Genomic DNA, 20,293 nt, shown 5'->3' with positions numbered 1-20,293 from the left:
CAACTTCAGCGATTTTTGCAATTCGTTCCAGTCACAGGCAGCAGAGTACTGGAACGAAAGGCGGCCGAATGAGGTGTTGGCTTTAGGGATGATCAGTGAGATACACCTGCTGGAGCGCGTGCTACGGATGGGTGTTGCCATCGTGACCAGTGAACTGAGATAAGGCGGAGCTTTACCTAGCATGGCCTTGTAGATGACCTGGAGCCAGTGGGTCTGGCAACGAATATGTAGCGAGGGCCAGTCGACTAGAGCATACAAGTCGCAGTGGTGGGTAGTATAAGGTGCTTTAGTGACAAAACGGATGGCACTGTGATAAACTGCATCCAGTTTGCTGAGTAGAGTGTTGGAAGCGATTTTGTAGATGACATCGCCGAAGTCGAGGATCGGTAGGATAGTCAGTTTTACTAGGGTAAGCTTGGCAGCGTGAGTGAAGGAGGCTTTGTTGCGGAATAGAAAGCCGACTCTTGATTTGATTTTCGATTGGAGATGTTTGATATGGGTCTGGAAGGAGAGTTTGCAGTCTAGCCAGACACCTAGGTACTTATAGGTGTCCACATATTCAAGGTCGGAACCATCCAGTGTGGTGATGCTAGTCGGGCATGCGGGTGCAGGCAGCGATCGGTTGAAAAGCATGCATTTGGTTTTACTAGCGTTTAAGAGCAGTTGGAGGCCATGGAAGGAGTGTTGTATGGCATTGAAGCTCGTTTGGAGGTTAGATAGCACAGTGTCCAATGACGGGCCGAAAGTATATAGAATGGTGTCGTCTGCGTAGAGGTGGATCAGGGAATCGCCCGCAGCAAGACCAACATCATTGATATATACAGAAAAAGAGTCGGCCCGAGAATTGAACCCTGTGGCACCCCCATAGAGACTGCCAGAGGACCGGACAGCATGCCCTCCGATTTGACACACTGAACTCTGTCTGCAAAGTAATTGGTGAACCAGGCAAGGCAGTCATCCGAAAAACCGAGGCTACTGAGTCTGCCGATAAGAATCTGGTGATTGACAGAGTCGAAAGCCTTGGCAAGGTCGATGAAGACGGCTGCACAGTACTGTCTTTTATCGATGGCGGTTATGATGATGTTTCGTACCTTGAGTGTGGCTGAGGTGCACTCGTGACCGGCTCGGAAACCAGATTGCATAGCGGAGAAGGTACGGTGGGATTCGAGATGGTCAGTGACCTGTTTGTTGACTTGGCTTTCGAAGACAGATAGGCAGGGCAGAATGGATATAGGTCTGTAACAGTTTGGGTCCAGGGTGTCTCCCCTTTGAAGAGGGGGATGACTGCGGCAGCTTTCAATCCTTGGGGATCTCAGACGATATGAAAGAGAGGTTTAACAGGCTGGTAATAGGGGTTGCAACAATGGCGGCGGATAGTTTCAGAAATAGAGGGTCCAGATTGTCAAGCCCAGCTGATTTATACGGGTCCAGGTTTTGCAGCTCTTTCAGAACATCTGTTATCTGGATTTGGGTAAAGGAGAACCTGGAGAGGCTTGGGCGAGGAGCTGCGGGGGCTGGAGCTGTTGGCCGAGGTAGGAGTAGCCAGGCGGAAGGCATGGCCAGCCGTTGAGAAATGCTTGTTGAAGTTTTCGATAATCATGGATTTGTCGGTGGTGACCGTGTTCCCTAGCCTCAGTGCAGTGGGCAGCTGGGAGGAGGTGCTCTTGTTCTCCATGGACTTCACAGTGTCCCAGAACTTTTGGAGTTGGAGCTACAGGATGCAAACTTCTGCCTGAAGAAGCTGGCCTTAGCTTTCCTGACTGACTGCGTGTATTGGTTCCTGACTTCCCTGAACAGTTGCATATCGCGGGGACTGTTCGATGCTATTGCAGTCCCCCACAGGATGTTTTTGTGCTGGTCGAGGACAGTCAGGTCTGGAGTGAACCAAGGGCTGTATCTGTTCTTAGTTCTGCATTTTTTGAACGGAGCATGCTTATCTAAAATGGTGAGGAAGTTACTCTTAAAGAATTACCAGGCATCCTCAACTGACGGGATGAGGTCAATGTCCTTCCAGGATACCCGGGCCAGGTCAATTAGAAAGGCCTGCTCACAGAAGTGTTTTAGGGAGCGTTTGACAGTGATGAGGGGTGGTCGTTTGACTGCGGCACCGTAGCGGATACAGGCAATGAGGCAGTGGTCGCTGAGATCCTGGTTGAAGACAGCGGAGGTGTATTTGGAGGGCCAGTTGGTCAGGATGACGTCTATGAGGGTGCCCTTGCTTACAGAGTTAGGGTTGTACCTGGTGGGTTCCTTGATGATTTGTGTGAGATTGAGGGCATCTAGCTTAGATTGTAGGACTGCCGGGGTGTTAAGTATATCCCAGTTTAGGTCACCTAACAGAACAAACTCTGAAGCTAGATTGGGGGCAATCAATTCACAAATGGTGTCCAGGGCACAGCTGGGAGCTGAGGGGGGTCGGTAGCAGGCGGCAACAGTGAGAGACTTATTTCTGGAGAGAGTAATTTTCAGAATTAGTAGTTCGAACTGTTTGGGTATTGACCTGGAAAGTATGACATTACTTTGCAGGCTATCTCTGCAATAGACTGCAACTCCTCCCCCTTTGGCAGTTCTATCTTGACGGAAGATGTTATAGTTGGGTATGGAAATCTCTGACTTTTTGGTGGCCTTCCTGAGCCAGGATTCAGACACGGCAAGGACATCAGGGTTAGCAGAGTGTGCTAAAGCAGTGAGTAAAACAAACTTAGGGAGGAGGCTTCTGATGTTGACATGCATGAAACCAAGGCTTTTTCGAACACAGAAGTCAACAAATGAGGGTGCCTGGGGCCATGCAGGGCCTGGGTTTACCTCCACATCACCCGCGGAACAGAGAAGGAGTAGTATGAGGGTGCGGCTAAAGGCTATCAAAACTGGTCGCCTAGAGCGTTGGGGACAGAGAATAAGAGGAGCAGGTTTCTGGGCATGGTAGAATATATTCAGGGCATAATGCGCAGACAGGGGTATGGTGGGGTGCGGGTACGGCGGAGGTAAGCCCAGGCACTGGGTGATGATGAGAGAGGTTTTATCTCTGGACATGCTGGTTGTAATGGGTGAGGTCACCGCATATGTGGGAGGTGGGACAAAGGAGGTATCAGGGGTATGAGGAGTGTAATGAACACCTTGCTGCTTACATCACACATTATGATAAACATCAAAATAAGCAAGTCTGTCTTCGGAGAAAATAAATGAAAAGTAAAATGACACGAAGGAAGAGAGGAGGAGGACGTCTGCTTCAAACTTCAGCCAGTGCTGATGAGGGTCTCAACACTGTGAAGATGAGCATTACGAGGGAGATGTAGACTTCATTTGAATTTATAATTTCCATTTGATGTCGGTAATCATTAGGGTCCACACACTGTAATAAATTATAATAATTTCACACAAGAATTAAATTACTGGGTACCTTGCAGTGGAGACGATTTTGGTTGGGTACCCTGCAATCTAACTGTCAGATATAAACTCTGCTGCTAATCAATGCTCCAAAACATTCCCATTTATTCATCTGTGTTAAACGAATAGAAGTGTGTGGATAACGCTGCTTACTGTGACCATGGCTGCTCAATGGGATTTACTAAATGAATGTTTGCCTGAGACGGTACAAGGACAAAAAAAATACTCATCGGATCCACATGAAGGATTAAAATGTGCAGTGAAGCCAAGTGTCTGGCATAGCCCCCCAAACTTTATTTTATCTTCAACGTTTAGAGGCAACGCCGATGTGCTTCACAGATTCCTCTGCATTATACAGAGAATGTAAATGCTGCATTAATTAAAAAAAGAAGAGATACTAAAGTGAAAAAAGAAAGACTTTACAAGCATGGTAATAGTGATATAATGTTATAACGTGCTCTCCAGATCCATCCAGGCTATTTCATCCATGATAATTACAGGTGTATACTATGCTTTTAGGCTTTATATTACCTTGATTTTTAGTGTGTGTTGGTATGAGTGTGTGTGTGTGTGTGTGAGTGTGTGTGTGTGTGTGTGTGTGTGTGTGTGTGTGTGTGTGCGTGCGTGCGTGCGTGCGTGCGTGCGTGCGTGCAGATATGTTGAGAACATGGCAAAGGCATATACTGTACAGTACTTGGTACCGTACATATAAATTAAACAAGATGACTTTACCTATAATGATTTAGGACATAGAGTGCCTTTCTGAATGTATTCAGACCCCTTGACTTTTTCCACATTTTGTTAGATTACAGCCTTTTTCAAAAAATGTATTACATTTGATTTTTTTCCTCTTTAATCTACACACAATACTCCATAATGACAAAGCAAAAACACATTTTTGCTCATTTACAAAAAATGAAGCACCTTCTTGGTCTTCTTGGGTATGACGCTACAAGCTTGTCAAACCTGTATTTGGGGAGATTCTCCCATTTTTCTCTGCAGATCCTCTCAAGCTCTGTCAGGTTGGATGGGAACGTCGCTGCATAGCTATTTTCAGGTCTCTTCAGAGATGTTCGATCAGGTTCATGTCCGGGCTCTGGCTGGGCTACCCCTGCGTTGTCTTGGCTGTTTGCTTAGGGTCGTTGTCTTGTTGGAAGGTAAACCTTCACCCCAGTCTGAAGTCCTGAGCCCTCTGGAGCCAGTTTTCATCAAGGATCTCTCTGTACTTTGCTCTGTTCATTTTTGCCTTGATCCTGACTAGTCTCCCAGTCCCTGCCGCTGAAAAGCACCCCCACAGCATGATGCTGTCACCACCATGCTTCACCGTAGGGATAGTGCCAGGTTTCCTCCAGAAGTGATGCTTGGCATTCTGGCTAAAGTGTTCAATCTTGGTTTCATCTGACAATAGAGTCTTGTTTCTCATGGTCTGAGACTCTTTAGGTGCCTTTTGGCAAACTCAAAGTGTGCTGTCATGTGCCTTTCACTGCGGAGTGGCTTCCATCTGGCCACTCTACCATAAAGGCCTGCTTGGTGGAGTGCTGTAGAGATGGTTGTCCTTCTGGATTGTTCTCCCATCACCACAGAGGAACTAAAGAGCTCTGGCAGAGTGACCATCAGGTTCATGGTCACCACCCTGACCAAGGCCCTTCTCCCCCAATTGCTCAGTTTGGCCAGGTGTCCAGTTCTCGGAAGAGTCTTGGTGGTTCCAAACTTCTTACATTTAAGAATGATGGAGGCCACTGTGTTCCGGACCTTCAATACTGCAGGCATTTTTTGGTACCCTCCTTCTGTGCCTCGGTACAATCCTGTCTCAGAGATCTACGGACAATTTCGTCAACCTCATAGCTTGGTTTTTGCTCTGACATACACTGTCATCTGTGGGAAACTCAAAGTGGTGATTGACAGAGTCGATACCTTATAAGGTATCTTTTTAAAGTTTTATAAATTAGCAAACATTTGTAAAAAACTGTTTAACTTCATCATTATGGGGTATTGTGTGTAGATTGCTGAGGATTTGTATTTATTTAATCCATTTTACAATAAGGCTGCAATGTAACAAATGTGGAAAAAGTGAAGGAGTCTGAATACTTTCCGAAGGCCCTGTACATGTTCAAATACAACTTTACTTTGTCTAATTAAGGGGAACTATTTGCTATTGCAGTCTGTGACATTCTCAGTTTCTACCAAGCAGCAATTAAAGATGTTTATGAACCAGCTCTGTTTACTGAGATGTCAGAGTTCAGGATGTGCACACATTGCTCTGTGGACGGCGAGTCCAAAGGTCACTATTTTTAGATGACGACCTCCATTCTCTAACCCATACCAGTCAGACAGACAGACAGACAGACAGACAGACAGACAGACAGACAGACAGACAGACAGACAGACAGACAGACAGACAGACAGACAGACAGACAGACAGACAGACAGACAGACAGACAGACAGACAGACAGACAGACAGACAGACAGACAGACAGACAGACAGACAGACAGACAGACAGACACACAGACAGACAGACAGACAGACAGACAGACAGACACACACAGCCTCAAACCGTCTGATATGTTTTAGTTTACAAAGTAATTGAGCCATGATCTGAACAGCTGGTACAGTGCCAGAATATTAAATTGGTTAAGGCTAAGCAGCACTGCATGTACAAATGTTCTCATATTCAAGGGCTCAACCAGTTTTTGTATTGAATATCTCCATCTCTGAGACTGAACACAATAGACATTTCTGATGCTAGGCCAGCCAGACCAGGGAGAATTAGGATGATGAAGTAACCATGGTACTTCAAAGGTTAAGAATTCCAATTTCTAGGAAGTCCCCTTCACTGGCCCACAGCTAAATGTCTCAATGCACTATTGTTCCAAAATGGTTCTGCAACAATGGGAGCCATATTTTCCTTTGAAACAAGCCATCCCCTTTCTCTGGGATACAGAGCTACACGGACTGAGACAAGCTGTGCAAGGATGGAAGAATTCAGATCTCATGTGAGGCTGAGCTCATTGCCCAGCCATGACTTTAACAAAAAGTTAACAACAGAAGTCTTACGGCAGCCGCCATGAAGCCAACTGGCACCCAGGAGAGAACTACAAACAGGCAGGAAGAGTGAGAGAGAAGAGGGGAGGGGAAGAGGGGAGGAGAACATGGATGGAGAAAGTGGGGTGCCTCAACACACAAATCACTAATTGTAGCATTATGATAAGTGGTACTGAGTTAGAGGAAAATGTCATTCCAGCACAGCGATCATTAATTATAATCCAAACTCATAACTTGAACCTATCATTGGAACTTCATGACACGTAATGGATGCCAGGGTCTTAAAACATATTAACCACTCGACCTCCGCAGGCTTAAAATTATATCGGGGGCACTCCCAACGAGAGATGGTTTTCGCCGAATAATTATACTCATCAGCACTCAAGCTTTCCAGCGCAATAAAACATGTTCCTATGCATTCCTTCTGACATCCTAATCTCATCTCTTGGCACATGTGAAATGATATTGAACAAGGCGGGAGAGAACGAGAGTGAGGGCAGACATTTGTTTCATCACAAGTGATTAAACAGTCTCTCTGTTCAAGAGGCAGACATCAAAGTGGAGTGTAAAATATTCATGCTCACTGTTAGGTGGAAAACAATGCAAATATGGTAATAGGCGTATCTGTGTAATCTGTCATGTCTGCCTGTACCAAAGCAGATTTGCTAGCTGGATGGCTGACGTACCATGGTCTTATAAAACAACCATGCGATGTGCCCTGAAATCATTAGCAGGCCACAGGGGCTGTCTGTGCCCATGGTGTGGGTTACATTGACACTATTTTCATCCCCGGTCAGATGACACCAGCTCTTTTGTCCAGTTATGTGTGGAGAATGCCTGGGAACCGAACGCCAAGGCTTGGACAGTGATACTGGGCAGAGACTTTCCCAGTATAACCCCTCACACACACACACACAACCCTGTTCTAGTGTCCCACTGTCCCTCCAACTGGCCCTCACTCCCCATCCCCCTCAAGTTTCCCCCTGTCCTGGCAGAAGCTCTGTTGTGCCAATGGTTGCCCCCCCATCTCCCCCACTCTCCAGGCTGATTACGTAAAGCCTGTCCATGTCGGTCCCTGTTCTGCATAAAGGAGTCTGCTATTTCCAGATCTACAGCTCCAGCACAATGACAGATTTAAGAGCATTAATGGGCTCTGCCTTAGCATTCTGCCCTCACTGTAGCATTCCAAATACTGAGGGGTCACATAAAACAGCCAGGCTATTAAAGCTGCTGAAAGTGTAGTCTCCAGTACACTCCTATTCTATACAAGCTGTTATTCTACACTGTTTAGTCTTTTAGTCTGTTTAAAGTAACATGGAAATTCATAGAACAGAATACATAAAACCTCTTCCATAGCTTCTCAATCATTTTTAAAAATAATCAATATTTTTTAGTATAATTGAGTCCCAATCCATTAGGGTTGGCTGTACTATAGGTCTGGGCCAGAGCTGAGATCCAGCTGATGGGATGCACCTATGGGGAGTGTGTCTTAACACAAACAGTCCTCTGTAATGCCCTGGCTGTGATTTGTCTCCCTAAGACACCCGTTTCCTCCTATCAGGGGGATCCTGTGCAGCCACTGGGCCAGCAACACAATGGGAGCGTTGTGCTCCTCAGGCGCAGGGGGACAGAGTCAACAGCTGAATCCCGGGAAGATGGCTCTCGGAATGCTTCACAGCAGTTGCTACTGTTGACTAATGGGAATACGAGAAGAGGGAAGGTGATTCCAATGCAGCGAAGAATGGCACACTGAAGAAGCAGCTGCTTGTTTTGTCATCTCAAAGAGGGAGAGCTCCACGTTTAGATAGATTTAGCTACAACCCCCCCCATGCTGTTCTTGTTCTGTCAGGACTCCCCTGTCTCTCCTAACTCCTAGGAGGCAGTCGTGATGTGGTGTGTATGGGTTCTGTTTGGACTGCATACTAAATCCATTGTTCAGAGAAGGCAAGCTGGAGAGTGAGAGTGGAGCATGCTCCCTGTGCCCCACACTTAGCCATGTCATTTAGCTCTGGGCTCTGTTCACTGGCCTGGCAGCAGAGGGGCAGTGCTGTGGCAGGAGAGAGAGAGGGGGAGGGGAGGGGGAGATGAGGGAGGAGTTTTTGGGGTGATAGAGGAAGGGGAGGAGTAGCAGAGCTGGTATCTTTTGGTAAAAGTTCACATGTCAGGCTGGCAGGCTGCCCGCGGCGTACAGCCGAAAAATCTATTTAACGTCTGCTTCACAGGGTGACAAGAGGTTTGATTGGCAGAGTGCAGAGAGCAGCTTTTGATCATGTGTCCTAACAAGTGATTCCAGCTCATGTCTCTTCAGCCTGAACAGCTCCACATTACCTATTCAAACAAAAGTGACAGACCAGAGCACTGCTCCACAGGGCTGGCAGGCCACGCCATGGGCCAAGAATGAACACAGGCACTGAACAGCTCCACAGAGACCTATTCAAACAAAGTGACAGACCAGAGCACTGCTCCAGAGAAAGAGAGGGCTGGAGGCCAGAGAGAGAGAGAGAGAGAGAGAGAGAGAGAGAGAGAGAGAGAGAGAGAGAGAGAGAGAGAGAGAGAGAGAGAGAGAGAGAGAGAGAGAGAGAGAGAGAGAGAGAGAGAGAGAGAGAGAGAGAGAGAGAGAGAGAGAGAGAGAGAGAGGGAGAGAGAGGGAGAGAGAGAGAGAGAGAGAGAGAGAGAGAGAGAGAGAGAGAGAGAGAGAGAGAGAGAGAGAGAGAGAGAGAGAGAGAGAGAGAGAGAGAGAGAGAGAGAGAGAGAGAGAGAGAAAGACAGACATACATTGCATTCGGGAAAGTATACAGACCCGTTGACATTTTCCACATTTTCTTTACGTTAAGCCTTATTCTAAAATGGATTAAATCGTTCCCCCCCTCATCAATCTACACACATTACCCCATAATGACAAACAGGTTTTTAGAAATGTTTGCTGATTTATAAAAAATAAAAACCCTTTACTCAGTACTTTGTTGAAGCACCTTTGGCAGCGATTACAGCCTTGAGTCTTCTTGTGTATGAGGCTATAAGCTTGGCACACCTGTATTTGGGGAGTTTCTCCCATTCTTCTGTGCAGAACCTCTCAAGCTCTGTCAGGTTGGGGAGCATCACTGCACAGCTATTTTCAAGTCTCTCCAGAGATGTTTGATCAGGATCATGTCCGGGCTCTGGTTGAGCCACTGAAGGACATTCAGTGACTTGGCCCGAAGCCACTCCTGCGTTATCTTGGCTGTGTGAACCTTCGCCCCAGTCTGAGGTCCTGAGAGCTCTGGAGGAGGTTTTCATCAAGGATCTCTCTGTAATTTGCTCCGTTCATATTTCCCTCGATCCTGACTAATCTCCAAGTCCCTGCCGCTGAAAAACATCCCCATAGCATAATGCTATCACCACCATGCTTCACCGTAGGGATGGTACCAGGTTTGGCCGGGAGGTCAGCTCTAGGAAGAATTTTGGTGGTTCCAAACTTCTTCCATTTAAGACTGATGGAAGCCACTGTGTTCTTGGGGACCTTAAATGCTGCAGAATTTTTTCGGTACCTGTTTTGGTATCTGTACCTCGACACAATCCTGTCTTGGAGCTCTATGGAAAATTCCTTCAACCCCATGGCTTGGTTTTTGCTCTAACATGCACTGTCAACTGTGGGACCTTATATAGACGGGTGTGTGTCTTTCCAAACCATGTCCAATCAATTGAATTTACCTCAGGTGTAAACAGTTGTAAAAACAAGGATGATCAGCAAAAACAGGATGCACCTGAGCTCAATTTCGAGTCTCATAGCAAACGGTCTGACTACCTATTTTATAAGGTATTTCAGTTTTTTAAATTTGTTTATTTAATCATATTTTTAATTGTCACACGTGTTGAATACAACGGGTGTAGACTTTACCGTGAAATACTTGCTTAAGAGCCTTGCTCAAAATTTAGTAAAATAAGTTTGCAAAACATTCTACAAATGTAAATAGTATCACAAGAGGAATAAAAAACACAAGAATGGAGCTATACGCAGGGAGTACCACACACACACACACACACACACACACACACACACACACACACACACACACACACACACACACACACACACACACACACACACACACACACACACACACACACACACACACACACACACACACACAAACACCCACTAAAATACTCAAACAAACACAAATACAACATCCACTGATCAAATATGTCACTTGTATCAATATAAGCAGGTTGTTGGAGTCAGATAGACAGAAGAGAAAGACAATTATTAAATGAGAAGACAAGAAGATGGAGCGCGAGTGGAAAGGAGAGGAAGAGAGAAACTGGCGGTTGACTGATGTTTGGGAGACTGGGGAGAGGAGAGTAGAGGAGAGCTAAGTGTTTGAAGCGCGCCTCAAAACCTGCAGGTTCACCTCGGCTAGCAGCCAACACATTAAAAAGGCGACTGGGTCTCCAGCCTCATTGCATATGCATCGAGTCAGAGGCTCACGCCACAGATCATTATAACAAAGATTCCTATTAATTAGGTGGGATTAAACCGAGCCAGACGACAGGGCAGCTGGATAGAGGGGAGAGGGAACGAGAGAGAGAGCTTGTCATACTATATTATTTCTTAAGCAAACCTTTAAGTGAATCGTAACAACACAACCAGATACTGTAGTCATGAATGAAAATGCCTTTCCACAAGAAATCCTGAGCTTGACTAATAACAATGTATTACCCATATAGTTCAAACGGTACAAATCACCTGTAGCCAATTTTACAGTGAGCTTCCATGGCTGAGACAGCAGGATTGGGGCAGAGACTGTGTTAGGACTAAGTCATGAGTTCATCACTATTAATCAGGCCAACGGCTTGAAGCTGATCCTATTCTCTTCCAAAGCTTTCCCCATCCCTGAATCTCATTACACACCGTGTCGTAATAGAGGATAATGACCCTGCCCTTCCTTAGCACACAATGCTGATTACAAACTCACACTCACACTGCAGCACTTCCACAGACACTGGGATAACACATAGCCCAGAGACGGATTACAACTACAAGCAGAGGGATGGAGGGAGGGAGGGAGGGAGAGAGAGAGAGAGAGAGAGATGGGAGAGCGAGAGAGAGAGAGAGAGAGAGAGAGAGAGAGAGAGAGAGAGAGAGAGAGAGAGAGAGAGAGAGAGAGAGATGGGGAGTGTGAGAGAGAGAGAGAGCGAAAGAGAGAGAGAGACAGGGAGCGAGAGAGAGAGAGATGGGGAGCGAGAGAGAGAGAGCGAAAGAGAGAGTGAAAGAGAGAGAGAGAGAGGAAGAGGGAGATGGGGAGAGAGAGAGAGAGAGAGAGAGAGAGAGAGAGAGAGAGAGAGAGAGAGAGAGAGAGAGAGATAGAGAGAGAGAGCGAAAGAGAGAGAGAGACAGGGGAGCGAGAGAGAGAGAGATGGGGGAGCGAGAGAGAGAGAGCGAAAGAGAAAGTGAAAGAGAGAGAGAGAGAGAGAGAGAGAGAGAGAGAGAGGAAGAGGGAGATGGGGAGCGAGAGAGAGAGAGAGAGAAATGGGGAGTGAGAGAGAGAGAGAGCGAAAGAGAGAGAGAGACAGGGGAGCGAGAGAGAGAGAGATGGGGGAGCGAGAGAGAGAGAGCGAAAGAGAGAGTGAAAGAGAGAGAGAGAGAGGGAGAGGGAGAGGGGGGAACGAGAGAGAGAGAGAGAGAGAGAGAGAGAGAGAGAGAGAGAGAGAGAGAGAGAGAGAGAGAGAGAGAGAGAGAGAGAGAGAGAGAGAGAGAGAGAGAGAGAGAGAGAGCGAAAGAGAGAGAGAGACAGGGGAGCGAGAGAGAGAGAGATGGGGGAGCGAGAGAGAGAGAGCGAAAGAGAGAGTGAAAGAGAGAGAGAGAGAGAGAGAGAGAGAGAGAGAGGAAGAGGGAGATGGGGGAGCGAGAGAGAGAGAGAGAGAGAGAGAGAGAGAGAGTTTACTGTTAATTTTTATTGTTTATTTCACTTTTGTATGGTTCTCAATCAGAGACAACGATAGACAGCTATCCCTGATTGAGAACCACACGGCCAAACAACAAAGAAATACAAAACATAGAAAATTAACATAGAATGCCCACCCTAGTCACACCCTGGCCTAACCAAAATAGAGAATAAAAGCCTCTCTATGGTCAGGGCGTGACAGACCTAGAACATGTTTCAATATCCCAGGTCAGTGTTGGGATTAGGGTTAGCCTGCAGCCCTGCCACACTCCTGCCTGAAACATGTCATTCAGTCTCGCCGGCCTTTAAACATGGATTAAAATATAACAAGCAGCAGCTAGAACTACTCCTGGCAATACGACACTGCTGGCTACACTGGCACAGGCAGAGGACTGGCGATGCCCAGGCAAAAAGGGGACGTTTGTGCGTGCATGCCTGTGTGTTGACATTCCCTGATGCAAGCAGCAAGTCTGTAACAGAGAACACTACAAAGAAGGAGACAAATATCTGACCGGCTTGAGTGCATCACTTTCTGACATGCCTCCGTGCACAGAAATTGCATTGTGCTCGACAGGCCACCAATAAAGAATAAAAACATGTCTCGGCATGCCACTCAATGCACAATAGAAAGAGACATTAGGAATTCATTAACCGCACGCAAATCCAATCCAGAGCTGGTTGTGCTGGCAAGGATTCGACCTGTCTGTATAGAGCCCAAAGGAACAGGCTAAAACCTAACAAACACAACTATCACCTGTCCTTGTCTTGGGGACAACATGGGGTTGACTTCCATTATTCATACTTTAGTGCATCATAGGAAGCTGGTCTAATTGTGAATCCAACCAAGGTCACCTTGGATCTTCATAATGGAGGCCATTTTTCTTTTTCCCTTAATACCTTATACTGACATTTTTAACTCTTGACAAGTGGTGTCTGGAAAGCTCTCCATAAATAATGCATTTACAATACCTAGTAAATAAACATTGGGCACAATCGTTAGCCCTCCTGGCCACTGAGTCTAATAGAGCTTTTACAGCTAAGGTGGCTATTCAGCTTAATGCAGTCCTCACTGCTGGGAGGACATTTCATTCATTAGCGCAGTCACAAGCACTTAGAGCACTTTAAGGAACAGTGACAGAGAGGACGTAGCAGGGGTGGGAGGGCGGTAGAGCCGCTGAGTATGGCCACTGTGGCGGGTTCAGGCACGGAGCACTGAGATGGCAGCCCAGTTAGGCAAAGTTGTGGTCAACTTAGGTCTGATTGGATTTGAGGGCAGCGAACCCTGACGACGATATACATTTAATCAACGTTTTGTAGGGGGACTGAAAGAGGCATGGCCGGCGGAAGGAGACTCTATCATCGTCTGTTAGGACTGCTCTCTGTCCCAGTCCACAGCTTTACTATCGCTCAGTAGCAAATATGGCCTCTGGACTAGCACAACGTCACACAATCATCTAAATGACACTTTCTGACTCATTCGTCACTGAATCTAAGAGGATATACAAAGTCCAGTTTAAACAACTTCAATGTTAATGATGTAGTAACAAGTGTCTACATTGTAATAGGTAAAACAGAGAGGATTCTCATGCCCTCTACCATTAAGGTCAGCAAGCTCAGTCTTGATCCATCATCACAATGAGATGAGATTCCTGACCAGGGACATAACAGGGAGGACTCAGTCAGAATAATGGCAGCAGATGGTGTCTAGCTCTGCTCTGAAGACTCCAGTGATCCAGACCAGTAGAGGGACTAAAGCAGGGTGGATTAGGAGGAACAGTTGTCTCCATGATACTGTAGCTTAGATAAGTGATATATTTAGCTCATCGCTGCTTTGTCTTACATTAGCCAGGTCATTAAGGCAACAAATGGCTCTCCGACCTCCTGGTTTGCCCGTAATGGGTTAATCCTGCCCGTTCAAGATGCTCACAGAGGCTCTCTATAAACACTGACATAGATTATGAATGGTAACAACAGTTACCCGCCTGCCCTACACACTGTATTCTGTAATATCCCTTCTGATGTGCAGCAATCACACAGTCATCTCTACTGATGGAATTAGTGTCAAGCGTCCATAAGGACACTGAATCTCTCCATTCCAGCAGCTTACAGACGACATATTGAACTTCGTGAGCCTCTTGTCTTGTTCTGTGTTCTCAGAAACTAATTTCCTCCAACAAGGGAGTTTATTTAGGTGGTGTTGATGCATGGCGCATGAGGCAGGGCCAGGCTCTTTTATTAACAGGAGATGAAAACAGCTGTACTGCACGTTGAAGCACTCTCTCCTCCCTGCGCTAACATACGGCCCTGGATTACCAGCTGCACTTGACCATTTAAATTACTGCAACAACCGGCCCTCACCAGCTGGGGCTCATTACCATAACGCCCGCCTTCGCCACAGAGGGCTCAGAGGAGTGCGCCCGCCGCGGAAAACAACCCCATCAGAAACCAGAGACATATGAGAGATGTCCTCTGTGCCGAGGGAAAGGTATCATCTCCGGAAAAGTCAAGGGTATGAAACTACCGATACCATTAAGACAACAGGGGAAGACATACTAGTTAAGACACTGTTTTTACTATTAAACACATAAGTCAACAATATCATAAATAATGAATCTGAAGAAATGATCGTAAATCTAATATCTAACATTGCTAAAAATGTAATATTGTTATTAGGAATATTAGGAATATTAGAAATTGGGACGGAGATTGCTATCTACTGAATCATCCAGGATAGTTGATACTGTGCAAAGACCACCAAACAAACACTTTATAAAAAGAAAGCGGCAAATTATTTTTAAACAAATGGACGTCTAATTTATTTGTGTGATGTAGCGCTTAAGCTAAGAGTTCCCCAGACGCTGAATGAGACACCAGCGTTCCCAGGGGGCTCCAAGTCTGATTGCATACTACACTATACTACTAGTGTGGTGCTAATTAAGAATGGGGGAAATGTTGTAGCGGCTCTTTCAAACATTTGTTTTTCCACTGTGAGTTCTTCTTACAGTTTGCAGTCTGGGGGAGAGAGTTGGGGGGTGACAGAAAGTGCTGTGGGGTACTGTGAGATACCATATAGGACTAGGGAGTGGAGGGTTACCATAGGGTGACAGAAGGTTCTGTTGGGTACTGTGAGATACCATATAGGACTAGGGAGTGGAGGGTTACCATAGGGTGACAGAAGGTTCTGTTGGGTACTGTGAGATACCATATAGGACTAGGGAGTGGAGGGTTACCATAGGGTGACAGAAGGTTCTGTTGGGTACTGTGAGATACCATATAGGACTAGGGAGTGGAGGGTTACCATAGGGTGACAGAAGGTTCTGTTGGGTACTGTGAGATACCATATAGGACTAGGGAATGGAGGGTTACCATAGGGTGACAGAAGGTTATGTTGGGTACTGTGAGATACCATATAGGACTAGGGAATGGAGGGTTACCATAGGGTGACAGAAGGTTATGTTGGGTACTGTGAGATACCATATAGGACTAGGGAATGGAGGGTTACCATAGGGTGACAGAAGGTTCTGTTGGGTACTGTGAGATACCATATAGGACTAGGGAATGGAGGGTTACCATAGGGTGACAGAAGGTTCTGTTGGGTACTGTGAGATACCATATAGGACTAGGGAGTGGAGGGTTACCATAGGGTGACAGAAGGTTCTGTGGGGTACTGTGAGATACCATATAGGACTAGGGAGTGGAGGGTTACCATAGGGTGACAGAAGATTCTGTTGGGTACTGTGAGATACCATATAGGACTAGGGAGTGGAGGGTTACCATAGGGTGACAGAAGGTTCTGTTGGGTACTGTGAGATACCATATAGGACTAGGAAGTGGAGGGTTACCATAGGGTGACAGAAGATTCTGTTGGGTACTGTGAGATACCATATAGGACTAGGGAGTGGAGGGTTAACATAGGGTGACAGAAGATTCTGTTGGGTACTGTGAGATACCATATAGGACTAGGGAGTGGAGGGTTACCATAGGGTGACAGAAGATTCTGTTGGGTACTGTGAGATACCATATAGGACTAGGGAGTGGAGGGTTACCATAGGGTGACATATAGTTATTAAGTGCATTTGATATGTGAGGAAATTATGAAAATTAGGGACTATATGGTACAGTAAACTGAATTAATTAAATTGGCACACCATCACTTTGACAGTTTTTTACAATCCTTTTGGCACTAACTTCAGAACCTTGTGGTCATTTTTCAAAACTCTAGACACAAAACTCAAAACGGTCACCACTTGTAACACAGGCTGTCCAATGTTCAAAACATTGCATTGTGCATTCATATCTTTAAAGAAACCTTGCACTTGCAGAATCATTGTTTCAAATAACTCATTTATCATGAAATACCAAAGGAACATTAATTTAGATCACCCACATACAAGATACCGATAGTTTCACTGTGTAGTTGTTCGTACAATCATTAAATATTGTAGTACAAAATATGTGATAGATGTTTCATTATGGTACTACACGTAAATACATCACTGTAAAAGGACTAGTAAAGAGAGGACTACAGACATAGTGGAATCATTGAATAAAATCTGAAATTTATTGATGAAATACAACAAAATCACAACATAGGTTTCTTTGAATCAAAGCAAAAATAATTAGCTACAAAAAAAGAAAAAAACTACTGTACTTCTGTATTTCCCTCAATTCTGTCTTGTGGATTTGGCCTCAGGTTCATCACAATGGATGTTTTCCATTTTTCCAAACATCTTGGGAAGAATCTTCGGCAGGGCGAATCCGGGCCTGACACTAGTCTGCAGTGATGTCATTGCATGCGTCATCCATGGCCTGGAGAAGGGTGGCTTGTTCGTGAGGGTGCCTATCATATACCTTCCACCTCCATGTGGAAAAAAATTCCTCAATCGGGTTTTAAGAAAGGAGAGTACGGGGGTAAGTACAGGGTGGCAAATTGTGGATGGGCCTGAAACCATGCTTGCACCATTTGAGCATGGTGGAACCTGACATTATCCCACACAATGACACAGGTCATGCCATCAGCTCTACAGACCTGACTTAGCCCATCAAGGAAGATTACATTTGAACAGCGAATCATGTGGCTGCCTGCAACTCAATACATAGAGTATACAGAGTAGAGAGATGTAGTTGTTGTTCGACCTAACATTAGAACGGGCAACATGCGTAATATAAGCAACTTTGACCGTGGTATGATTGTTGATGCCACACATGGTGATTCCAGCATCTCAGAAACAGCTGCCTTCCTGGGATTTTTATGCACTACAGTCTCTAGAGATTACAGAGAATGGTGCTATAAACAAAACACATTCAGTGAGCGGCAGTTCTGTGGGCAAAAACACCTTGTTAATGAGAGAGGTCAGAGGAGAATGTCCAGACTCATTCAACCTAACAGAAAGGCCACAAACGCTCAAATAACAGCTGTTTAAAACAGTGGTGTGCAGAATGGCATCTCTTAACGTACAACACCATGAATAATTCAGGCTGTTGTGGAGGCAAAAGTGGGTCCTACTCAGTACTAGATAGGTGAACCTAATAAAGCGGCCGGTGAGTGAACAGTAATGTCAAATCTGAAAACATGGTCTGGAAAAGTGGTACATGGGACCATAGAAACAGTGTCTGATAAGGAATGATGATGAAATAATACATCCATAGATAATGTATTCCAATTGGTTCATGTTCCACAGTAATTGGTGTCAATGGATCTCGTTATCCTGAAACCTTCATGATCTAAACATGGAACATTGTTAGTCAGTTTCCATAAAACTATGGATTAAGAGTAATGCAACAGTTACATATCATTTTGATCAGTTGTATCAACTGATAGTTAGATCATTGTAATGAACTGAATAGACAGTCATCTCAGATGTAATGTGTGAATTGCATTTTGAAATGGTAATACTTTGATGTTAAGTTGTGTCATTTTGAACAGGTGATTTTAGTTCAATGAACAAATGATCTTAGCTTTATGTGTATTGTATCCAAGCAATTGGAAAAAGTGTTATTTTTGAAAAATGTGTATTTTAATCATTGGTTGTGAGTTTTGTGTCTAGAGTTTTGAAAAATTACATCAAGGTTCCGAAATTAGTGCCAAAGTGATTGTAAAAAACTGTAATAGCCTGGACTCATTTTGTCTGTAGGTGCCGTTTTCTTTGACTGATGAATGCGTCCCTGAGTGAAGAGCTTTCTGTGTTGAAGAATATAAAGGTAATGTTCCTGGCATCAGGTCAGTGGCATGTGTTTTACGGCCTGACAGTTTGCCTTGGCAGTGGGGGGAGACCACACTTAAGCTGAGGTGTAGTGCCACCCACTCTTTGTCACTGTGGAAAGGGTTCAGAACAAACTGGAAACACAGTCACGTCAGTCCTCCCTGCCTCTGTCTGTGTATTTCTGTGTGTGTGTGTGTCTGGGTGTGTGTGTGTGTGTGTGTGTGTGTGTGTGTGTGTGTGTGTGTGTGTGTGTGTGTGTGTGTGTGTGTGTGTGTGTGTGTGTGTGTGTGTGTGTGTGTGTGTGTGTGTGTGTGTGTGTGTGTGTGTGTTTGTTTAATTAAAAGAGAGAGTGAGTGGCAAAGAAAAAACTAAAATGATAGAGAAAGAGAGAGGGAGGGAGAGGGAAAGTTTGAAGCCATTTGAAAAAGGAAGCATTCATACACACTCCCTCACACACACATATGTACGCATACACACAGGTACTTAGTGTCCTACCATCTTGCTCTGACTTTGTCATCTCCTCCAGCTTCTTCTGCTTCAGTGTGTCCACCACATCGGCCAGGCTTCCTTTGCGGCGCTCCGGAGTTCCGAACGCAGATCCGCTCAGCAGGTCGCCGCGCTCCCGGGCCCCCTCCTCAGGCTTGTGTGGGGAGGTTGAGTTATTCCGGAAGGAGTACAGGGAACATACTTTATTGCTGTCAGATTCCTGTAAGAAAACAGCAGTTGGGAAGGGATGGGGAAAGAGAAAGGAGGGTGGATTTAATCATTAGTATTTCCCTTTGTATTCTCTCTGTCTCTGAGTTTTATCGGCTGTTGACGGTTGATGTAGTCAAATGCATTGATTGCTAGTTCTTTGGTGGCCCCGGGCGATGTGGCCATATCAAATGACTCCTCTCTGGCTTTCATACAACAACAGCTCCTATCAAATGATATCTGGCAAGTGAAAATAGTGTAGTGAAATAATGAGGGACACTTTCAGAGGGCATAGCCATAATGTGTGTGTGTGTGTGTGTGTGTGTGTGCATGTGTGTGTGTGTGTGTGTGTGTGTGTGTGTGTGTGTGTGTGTGTGTGTGTGTGTGTGTGTGTGTGTGTGTGTGTGTGTGTGTGTGTGTGTGTGTGTGTGTGTGTGCATGTGTGTGTGTGTGTGCTCAGGCACTACTTTACCTCCGGAGAATCTACACAGAGAAACCTCCCAACTATAATTTCTTGAATTGCGTTTGAGTGTACATTTGTGTTGTGGTGAGTGCTGTGTAATTTGTTCATTTTCGAGCGGAGGCGTATTCTCAGCTGAGTGCTGCGGGCCATCGTAAATCTGTGTCCTGTCTCAGGCTGTTGTTGTTTTTCAGTCCCACCTGTGTGTGGTTTAGTATTTAACTAAGGGTCCTGTCTGAGACTGATGGCTGGGTGCTCTCTGTCCATGGAATATGAGCAGGAAGAGAATGAGAGAGAGAGAGAGAGAGAGAGAGAGAGAGAGAGAGAGAGAGAGAGAGAGAGAGAGAGAGAGAGAGACAACACCCTCCATAGAGACTAGAGCCTCAGAGAGAGAGAGAGAGAGAGAGATCTACACCACCATCTCTAGAGAGAGAGAGAGAGAGAAAGAAATCCCCCATTCAGAGACAGAGCAGAGCCCTTCCCCAGACTTTAAAATGAGCTGTTGATTATTGTTCAGAAACATAAACACTTGCCTCCTGAGAGAGAGAGAGAGAGAGAGAGAGAGAGAGAGAGAGAGAGAGA

General features: G+C 45.5%; 1 protein-coding gene across 15 annotated transcripts in view; it reads right to left on the bottom strand.

The window, feature by feature from the left end:
- The window catches only part of LOC118373071 (transcription factor SOX-6-like), a 227,102-nt gene that overhangs the window by 121,136 nt on the left and 85,673 nt on the right, over nucleotides 1–20,293 (bottom strand). For all 15 annotated transcript variants that reach the window (XM_052462572.1, XM_052462570.1, XM_052462575.1 and 12 more), the window contains one exon: nucleotides 19,054–19,264. In XM_052462572.1, coding sequence (XP_052318532.1) covers nucleotides 19,054–19,264 — 211 coding nt within the window. The remainder of the gene's footprint in view (nucleotides 1–19,053; nucleotides 19,265–20,293) is intronic.

The sequence above is a fragment of the Oncorhynchus keta genome, chromosome 14 (assembly GCF_023373465.1).
Source record: "Oncorhynchus keta strain PuntledgeMale-10-30-2019 chromosome 14, Oket_V2, whole genome shotgun sequence".
NCBI classification, from domain to species: domain Eukaryota; kingdom Metazoa; phylum Chordata; class Actinopteri; order Salmoniformes; family Salmonidae; genus Oncorhynchus; species Oncorhynchus keta.
The sequence above is the reverse complement of the archived record's forward strand: the minus strand, read 5'-3'. Positions and strand labels throughout refer to the sequence as shown.